This window comes from Chiloscyllium plagiosum, unplaced genomic scaffold (assembly GCF_037043375.1).
Source record: "Chiloscyllium plagiosum isolate Xiang-an unplaced genomic scaffold, Cpla_swu_hap1 HiC_scaffold_45, whole genome shotgun sequence".
Classification (NCBI taxonomy): domain Eukaryota; kingdom Metazoa; phylum Chordata; class Chondrichthyes; order Orectolobiformes; family Hemiscylliidae; genus Chiloscyllium; species Chiloscyllium plagiosum.
The window spans coordinates 32409268-32419429 of record NW_028270183.1 but is presented as its reverse complement, the minus strand read 5'-3'; the positions used below and the strand labels follow the sequence as shown (position 1 = coordinate 32419429).

General features: G+C 41.7%; 1 protein-coding gene across 1 annotated transcript; it reads left to right on the top strand.

Moving 5' to 3' along the window:
- The first annotated feature begins 1133 nt into the window (after positions 1–1133).
- On the top strand, positions 1134–9500 carry LOC148136449 (putative G protein-coupled receptor 139). The gene is made up of 2 exons (XM_087983205.1): positions 1134–1311; positions 8602–9500. Exons 1-2 carry the CDS (start codon positions 1134–1136, stop codon positions 9498–9500), a joined length of 1077 nt encoding a protein of 358 aa, XP_087839331.1.
- The last annotated feature ends 662 nt before the right edge of the window (positions 9501–10162 follow it).

The following is a 10162-nucleotide window of genomic DNA, read 5'->3' as shown; positions in this document are numbered from 1 at the left end:
GAGTTACCAACAAGCTGAAACTAAAATTGATTCACCATATAAAGACAGTGGCTACTAGAGCAAGTTCGTGGCTATGAATACTGGGGAGAGTAACTCACCTCCTGACTCCTCCAAGCTGTCCATTATCTACAAACGACACTGACTCGAACTAAACCCATCTTAATTTTGAATACTTCTATCACATATCTCTTTTATCCAAAGAAACAATCCCAGCTTCTCCATTGAACTGAAATCCCTGCGTCATGTCCCAATTGACTAAAAGCCCCTTCTGCACCATTTCCAAGGCTTTGACATCAATATATTATAACAGCCAAAATTGGTGTACTTCAGCGAAGCCAAGCCATAAACAGGAAGCTATGAAGTTTCAACCTAACATCCATGCTTTTTGTATTATCCTTAAAATCGTCTATGCATTTTTAACTATTTTACCATCTTGGCCTTACCAATCATAACAGCACATACAGCTGCTCTGTTTTTGAATTTCTGTTTTCCCAGCAAATTCATGAGAAAACATTTGGCCATATGCCTTTTGAAAGTTATGTTTGCAGCATCAATGGAACTACCCTCATCAACCCTCTATCTAACCGATACAAATCCCCCAGTCAGGATTGAGAGATACGGTTTCCCACCAACGTGTATGTGTTTGTTAGAAATCATTAACCCATACTTTCAAAGTACCAAAGACGTCTGTTGAGGATGATGGCATACATAAACTTCCCTCCAGCTAACGGAAAGATGGATAAAAGTGTTTCTCCCACTCTTCTTTTATCAACAGGGCAACTCCTTTTCCTCTGGGAATCATTCCCAAATACAATCCGATTGTGGAACCTGCTTTTACCCAACTTGCTTTCCCTCAGCCAGCATGACACATCCCAGCTGGACTGGGGAAATAAAAAGGAGGGTTTGAAAAGGGTTAAAGTGACTGTTCAATGACTGGAATTAATTGCAGTCTCCATGCACCATGACTGTGTCACTAGAGTGGTTTCTTATCTATTAATAAAGGATTCATCCAATAAGGTTAACATCAGTGTCAAAGGGAGCATTAGTGACAACAGAAACAGGATTGAAATATCCAGAAAGAAGGAGAGAGAATTGTTTGGAATCTGAGAGTAATAAAACGGAATATTAAGAAAATGGATTGGAATCTGAAAACTGCAAATACAAATGTAACATTCAGACGGAGCATCTTCTGGGAACTTAACTACCTTTCTGTAAATTATGATCAACTCCCGGTACAAACACGGATCCTATGTGTCATTCTCTTTATTCAACATATTTACTATCCTCTTCTTGCTATCGTTGGTATCTCTGGTAAGACTTTTTCGCTAGATGGTGATTCTCTAAACCAATCTTTACTCCTGTCTTCTTCTTATCATTTCATCTCCTCTTCCTTTCTGTTATTACTGTTCCTGGTAACTCTCCGGCTGTTCAAACAAAAATTATTAATATTCATTGTATTGCTGTTTTTGAAATTTGATAGCTTGTTTTTAATTCCAAGGCTTGCGGTCTATATCCAGCTAATAAATGTATAAACCATTGTTAACTGTATTCCATGCGTTTTATATACTGAAAATACCAATGTATTTAGCCTTTGCCACAAACACTGTTTCTCGCCATAAAATCCTTCCCTCGTTAATATCTGCGTCTGAACGATATTGTTCTCAAAGTTAACTATCTCTTTGAGCCTGAGCTGAATTCCCCATACTGCCATTTTCTCTATTATCTACTGTAATGCTAACCATGCCTACTCCCGTCTCCAATCTGTGCCTTCTGGAAATACCCACCGTATTGTCTAATATTGTCCTGGCCAATCACCTAGGTACATCCTGCTGAAACGACATACTATCCAAACTCTGTTGACCATATCCAAATTTCTGTTGGGTCCAATCTCCCCATCCCCACTGTGTTCACTAACTAAAAAAGCTCCCTGGTCCAGTGAAACTGCAAAGTCAATATTCTGAATGTTGTATTCAAATCTTACCACAGCCTCATCTTTCTGATTCATCCCACTCACCTGTTAACCCGATAATGCACATCAAGTATTTAAACAATTCCCTTTTAAAGTCAGTCTCTTTCCTTTTCAACACCATCTTGTCTTTCTCCCTGTGTCCACACTGAATTTTCACTCGTTTGTGTATCTCGTTCTTTTTTCTCTCTGTCTTCCTGTCTTTTGATGTGGAGGTGCCAGTCTTAGACTGGGATGGACATAGTCAGAATTCATATGGCACCAGGTTACAGTCCATCAGTTTTAGTTGAAATCATACAAGCTTCCGGAGCGCAACTCCTTTATCAGTTCTGCACCTGACTGTACCCTGTCCTGTCTCTTGTTCATTGGATATATGGTCACAGCACATGAAGAGCACATTTGGTCCATTCAAATCCTTGGTTCAGAGAACTACTGCATCAACCACTCCCTTCGCTTTCATCTGTAATTCTGTCTATTTTTTCAATAATTTGTATTAACGTTATTTTGATTTTATTGTTTAATCTGCTACCAGCACAACTTCAGGAAGTGTGGGATAATATTCATCATCATTGGGCCTTTGGTTCTGTACCCAGTTGTGTTAAATTTGTTCCCTGTTCATACTGACCCTCTGGCACCTGAAACTGCTTTGTCTTATTTATTGTATGTGATAGAAGTTTGCAAAACTGTGACAGGCACAGATGGAATGGATAGTTGGAACAGTTTTCTCAGGGTAAAGATGTTGGGGACATATGCTTAGAGAAAAAGAGGGTCAGTTTAAAGGAGACGGGAGAGGCAGGTCTTTGCACAGAACAGGGTAAGTGTCTGGAATTTGCTGCTAGCGAAGGTGGTGAACATAGATACAATAGCAATATTTAAGCGGCATCTTTACAGATATGTCAATAGACAGGGATCACAGAGCTACAGAGCACGTAGATGCAACAATATTTTCATTTAGAACAGCATCACAGGTGGGGACAGGGTTGGTGGGCCAAAGGGCCTGTTCCTGTGTTGTACTGTTCTTTGTTATTTCAATTTCACTAATCAGAATAGAATCAGTTCCGACAGCCAGTTAAAGGAGCAGAGTCCTGGGCCATTCTCATCAATCACCTTTCCAACCTCAGTCAGTCTTTGAGGTCTTTCCCAAAGTGTAGTATTCAGAATTGGCCATAATATTGCAGCTGGGAATGATCCACTGAATGAGAAATTCACAGCCAGAGACGTATTCCATGAGGGTACATTTAAAAATCAGCTGACTGCTTTTCCCCTGATTCACATTTCCCTGGGATCACGAGATGACAGACTTAGTCAAATGTAGCCTTAACGTCAAGGGCTGTCCCTTTTAACCCATCTTTGGAGTCCACCTCTTTGGTTCATACTTGGACAAACGCTCGCTCCTCCTTAAAGCGAATATCATTCTAAATAACAGCTTTTCCTATCCCCCTGGCTACATTTTCTCACTCCAATTGAAACGAACCCTCTTCCCATTTCGATGACAGGCTCTTGAAGTTGACAGATGATCGGACAAAAATGACAGAGCACACGAGCAACACAGTGTGACTTTAAAGGAGGGACAGGAACAAAGATCCCTGATGGAATTGTGCAGAAAGGTTGGGCAATAAAGGATGTAGCATTGTGGGATTTATAAGTGGGGGGACTGGGCGGTATTATAATCCTATATGCCTGTGATATAAACTAATACACATCACTCAATCTTCGGGCCCGTTTTGATTAATATGTATGATACAGGGCATCACACTTGAAGGAGAACATAAAGGCTCTCAGGAAGTTACTTAGGAAGTTGTTAGAGTGGTGGATTATTTAACTAATCCATTCATTAAGGAACAGAGGGGAACATTTGATTCATTGGGTACATCCAAACTCTCCCGAGATCTATCTAATCTTTGTTATTCTCCCAGGGAATGCAGTGAATATTGTTCATATTCATAAAATCCGACTGAAAAGGCTTGATGACAAAACTGAGCCACAAGGAATGGACAGCGTTAACTTCGAAAATGGAACATAAACCATATAATAGTACAGCACAGGAACAGGTCGTGCTCCATTCATGTCTGTGCTGACCATGATGCCTGTCTAAACTAACCTCATCTCTCTGCACTTGGTCCCGATCCCTCTATTCTCTGCATCTTCATGTGTCTCTCTGAATGCCTCTTAAATATTGGCATCATATGTACTTCTGCCATTTCCCCAGACATTTCCAAGGCATCCACCATCCCGTGTTTGCACTCTCACCTTAAACTTCTGCTTCTCGTAGTGGACACTTCCACCCTGGGCTTTATTGTCAGGTAGAATTTGTTTAGTATGTAAAAAGCAATTTTCTGATTCAGTATGTGGATGTACCTACGAGAGAAGGTGCAAAACGTGATCTATTCTCGGGAAATAAGGCAGGGTAGGTGACTGAGGTGTCAGTGGGAGAGCACATTGGGGCCAGCAAGCATAATTCTATTAGATTTAAAATAACAATGGAAAAGGATAGAACAGATATAAAAGTTGAAGTTCTAAATTGAAGAAAGGCCAGTTTTGTCAGTATTAGACAAGAATTTTCGAAAGCTGATTATGGGCAGATGTTGGCAGGTAAAGGGACGGCTGGAAAATGGGAAGCCTTCAGAAATGAGATGACAAGAATACAGAGATATTATATTCCTGTTAGGGTGAAAGGAAAGGCTGCTAGGTACAAGGAATGCTGGATGACTAAAAAACTTGAGGGATTGGTTAAGAAAAAGAAGGAAGCATATGTGAGGTGTAGACAGGATAGATCGAATGAATCCTAAGAAGAGTATAAAGGAAGTAGGAGTATACTTAAGAGGGAAATCTTGGAGTCCACCTCTTTGGTTCATACTTGGAGGGCAAAATGGGGACATGAGATAGCTTTTGCAAATAGAATTAAGCTAATCCAAAGAGTTTCTACAAATACATTAAGGACAAAAGGGTAACTAGGGAGAGAATAGGGCCCCTCAAAGATCAGCAAGATGGTCTTTGTGTTGAGATGCAGAAAATGGGGGAGATTCTAAATGAGTATTTTGCATGAGTATGTACTATGGAAAAGGATGTGGAAGGAAGAGACTGTATGGAAATTGATGGTGACATCTTGCAAAATGCCCTGATTACAAATGCCCAGGAAGTGCTGGATGTCTTGAAACGGGTAAAGGTGGATAAATCCCCAAGACCTGATCAGGTTACCCTAGAACTCTGTGGGAAGCTAGAGAATTGATTGCTGGGAATTTTGCTGAGATATTTGTATCATTGATTATCACAGGTGAGATGCCGGAAGACTGGAAGTTGGCAAACGTGGTGCCACTGTTTAAGAAGGGTGATAAGGACAAGCCGAGGAACTAGACCAGTGAGCCTGACGTCGGTGGTGGGCAGGTTGTTGGAGGGAATCCTAATGGGTAGGATGCACATGCATTTGGAAAGGCAAAGACTGATAAGGGTTAGTCAACATGGCTTTGTGCATGGGAAATCATGTCTCATAAACTTGATTGAGTTTTTAGAGAAATTAACAAAGAGGATTGATATGGGAAGAGCGGTAGATGTGATCTGTACGGATCTTCATAAAGGCGTTCGACAAGATTCCCCATGGGACACTGATTAGCAAGGTTAGATCTCACAGAATGCAGGGAGAATGAGCCATCTGGATACAGAACTGGCTTAAAGGTAGAAGACAAAGGTGGTAGTGGAGGGTTGTTTTTTAGATGGAGGCCTGTGACCAGTGGTGTGCCACAATGATCGGTGCTGGGTCCTCCACGTTTTGTCATCTACATGACTGATTTTGATGCGGGCATATGACGGACAGTTAGTAAGTTTGCAGATGACACCAAAATTGGAGGTGCAGTGGACAGCGAAGAGGGTTACCTCAGATTACAACAGGAATTTGACCAGATAGGCCAATGGGCTGAGAAGTTCCAGATGGAGTTTTATGCAGATAAATGCGAGGCGTTGGATTTTGGGAAAGCAAATCTTAGCAGGACTTATTCACTTATTGGTGAGGAACTAGGGAGCGTTGCTGAACAATGAGATCTTGGAGTACAGGTTCATAGCTCCTTGAAAATGGAGTTGCAGGAAGATAGGATAGTTAAGAAGGCGTTTGGTATGCTTTCCTTTGTTGGTCAGAGAATTGAGTACATGAGTTGGAAGGTCATGTAGTGGCTGTAAACTGCATCAATTAGGCCACTGTTGGAATGTTGCGTGCAATTCTGGTCTCCTTCCTATTGGAAAGATGATGTGAAACTTGAATGGGTTCAGAAAGATTTACAAGGATGTTTCCAGAGTTGGAGGATTTGAGCTGAACAGGCTGGGGCTGTTTTCCCTGGAGTGTGAGAGGCTGTGGGGTGACCTTATAGAGGTTTAAAAAATTATGAGGGGCATGGATAGGGTAACTCGGAAAAGTTCTTTCCATGGAGATGGGGAGTCCAGAACTAGAGGGCCTGGGTTTAGGGTGAGAGGGGCAAGATATAACATACACCTAAGGGACAACTTTTTTTCACACTCAGGGTGGTACGTGTATGGAATGAGCTGCCAGAGGAAATGGTGGAGGCTTGTACAATTATAACATTTAAGAGGCATTTGGATGGGTATATGAACAGGAAAGGTTTGGAGGGATAGGGGCCGGCTGCTGAGAGGTGGGACTAAATTGAGTTGGGATATCTGGTCGGCATGGAGGAGTTGGACTGAAGGGTTTGTTTTCATTCTGTACATCTGGATGACTCTATAACTGTAAATGAAAACAGAATATGTATGAACATTAATAAAAAATGTATCTGGAGAGTATAGCGTAGGAAGTAGCTAATGGTTATAGTTTGAACTAGTAGGAAAGCAGACAGGAGTGTGATAGAACACCCACCACTTGACTGGGTGGGGGCAGCTCCAACAACATTTATGAGGCTCAATAACATCGGGGACAAATCAGCCCACTTAGACGGATTCGTAACCACAAGCATCCACTCCCTCCACAACAGATGCACTGGAGCATCACTTTGGAGCTTCTACAAGATGCACTACATCTATGTATCTGTTGTCCTTGTTCTTTTAGATGGAACAGGTCGTGGGTTTGGAAGGTGCTGTATCAGCACCTTTAGTCCAAGCATTGGGAAAGTGGGGAGCTGCTCAATGCAGGCAATGGTAGCTCTCTGCACTTAAAGCTACAGACACACCCAGTCATGTCATGTGACTCCCATCAAACCCTGGAGTTACAGTTGAATTCTGCTGGGCTCAGGAATTATTGATGGAAAATATTCATTAATTCACCCATTGGGATCACACACCCATGCTGAGAGGTTCATGTGTTTAGATAACCTATCCACAGGTAGGAACAATGGGTTGGCAGGATGAGGAGGAACTCCCTCTCAGACAGAGTTGAAAATCTTCCAAACACCTTGCCATAACCAGCTGTGGGGAAAGAGTCTTTGTTTATATTTACGGCTCAAATAGCTCGATGTTGATCAGTTGGTAAATGTAGGAATATGGGGAAAGGTGAGAAGGTGAGGTGAGGAATGTTGGATCAGCCATGTTCCCATTGAATGGTAGATGAGGATCGATGGGCTAATGGCATCCTCGTGTTCTTAGTTCTTGTGGTCATCAAGTCATCGAGATGTATAGCACCCAATCAGACCCTTTGGTCCAACTCGTCCAAGCTGGCGAGATTTGAAAAATTAATCATGTCCCATTTGCCAGCATTTGACCCATATCTCTGCAAATTTTTCACATTCCTATCCAGATGCCTTTTAATGTTGTAATTTTACCAGCCTCCACCAATTCCACATCAGCTCACTCCATACACGCAACACTCCCTGTGAGAAAAAAAAGTTTCTCCTTAGTTCTCTTTTAAATCTTTTGCCCTCTCAACTAAAACATATGCTGTCTAGTTTTGGAATCCCTCACCCAGGGAAAATATCTTGTCTATTTATACTATCCATGCCCCTCATGATTTTATAAACTGCTATAAGGTCACCCCTCAGCCTCCAACATTACAGGGAAAATAGCCCCAGTCTATTCAGCCGCTCCCTCTCGCTAAAGCCCTTCAATCCTGGCAACACTCTTGTAAAACTGTTCTGATTCCTTCCATATTTCACAAAATATTTCCTATAGCAGGTAAAACAGAACTGAATACAATATTCCAAAGTGGTCTCACCAATATCCTGTATAACTGCAATACGACCTCCCAACCTCTGTACTCAGTGCACTGACCAATAAAGGCAAGTGGCGCAAATGCCTTCTACACTACCCTGTCTACTTGTGACTTCACTTTGAAGGAACTATGAACCTTCACCCCAAGGTCTTGGTTCAGCAACATTCCCCTCCACCTTTCCATGAAGTGTATAAGTCCATCTATGATGTGTCTTTCCAAAATCCAGCACCTCACATTAATCGAAATGAAACTCCATCTGCTACTCCTCAGTTCATTTACTCAACTGATCAGTGTGCCATTGCACACTGAGGTAAAAGTCTTCACTCTCCAATACATCACCAATTATGATTGCTTCCACATCTTAGGTGCAATGATTTTAAAAACATCTAAATATTCAGTAAAACAATTTTAATCACATTATTTTTAATCTCAAACTGGTGATCCTGCTCCCTGCTGGATGTATAATGGACTTCTTTCTTTCCCTGTCTCACAGTTAACTTGGTGACAATTGTAATCCTGTCTTCGAGTAAGTGTGGTCTTTCAAAGTGTGTCACAATCTACCTGGTGGGCATGGCAGTGGCTGATCTACTGGTCGTGATCTTTGACTTAATATTAAGGCACATTCCAATTCTTTATCGTGAACATTTTTATTTCCTGGAGTCCATCCAGATATGTAATATTCATGGCATCTTTCTTTATGCAGCCACAGACTGTTCTGTCTGGTTTACTGTCAGTTTCACCTTTGATCGATTTGTGGCAATATGTTGCAAAAAATTAAAAAGTCAATATTGCTCTGAGAAAACAGCAACTTTGGTTCTGGGAATAGTGAGTGCAGTGAGCTGCTTCAAGAACATCTTTTGGTATTTTATGTTCACAGGGCTATATGTGTTAATGAACATTCCCTGGTTTTGTCATGTAGCGTACAATATTCGGACTTCACGGATCTGGATATCAATTGAGTTCCTTCATCATATTTTAACACCAGGGCTTCCATTTATCCTGATTCTGCTTTTCAATGCATTTACCACAAGGCACATCTTAATAGCCAGCAAAAGTCGCAGGAAACTTCGGGGAAACAGCATTATTGAGAATCAAAGAGATCCAGAGATGGAAAAACGAAGGAAATCAATCATTCTACTTTATCTTATCTCAGGGAATTTTATCCTGTTATGGACTGTACTGATGGTGTTTTCCATATACAATCGAATGTGGTATTTGGGTTATAATGATATATCTTTACCTGCATTTGTTCAAGAAATGGCATTCATGTTCCAACTCCTGAGTTGCTGTACTAACACCTGTATTTATGCTGTGACCCAGGCTAAGTTCAGGGAACAGTTCGTGAATGGGATAAGATATCCCTTTGATTTAATGATTAAACTTATAAAATAATGCAGAGAGCAAAAAAAGCGTGAATCCAGTCTGTGCTCAAACAACTCTACTCAACTGCATCAGTGGTACAATTCCTGCCTGATAGGACAACAATTTCAGTATCAGGGTTCTGTGTAAATTGGGTCTTGCACAGGGAGCTCAGCCCCTTTAACAGCTGTCGCAGCTAACTGTACATATTGAAGAGCAATAAATACAGGAGTACCATGGTAGCTCAGTGATTGGCACTGCTGCCTCATTGCGCCAGGAACCCGGGTTTGATTCCAGCCTCGGACGACTGTCTGTATGGAGTTTGTACATTCTCCCCGTGTCTGTGTGGGTTTCCTCCAGTGTCTTCCCACAATCACAAAGATGAACAGGTTAGGTGAATTGGCCATGGTAAATTACCTGATGAAGGGCTTATTCCTGAAACATCGAATCTCCTGCTCCTCTGATGTTACCTGACCAGCTGTGTTTTGCATTTGTGTGGCTGTTTTACACATCTTGCTGGAGGCCTTTCTAGAATCTCTAAAGTGCGGAAGCAGGCCATTCAGCCCAACAAGTCCACCCCACACCCTGAAGACCATCTATCCCACCTGCACCCGATCCCTGCATTTCCAATTATTTATCAATCTAACCTACCTATCCCGAGACACGAGGGGTAATTTAGCATGGCCAATCCACCT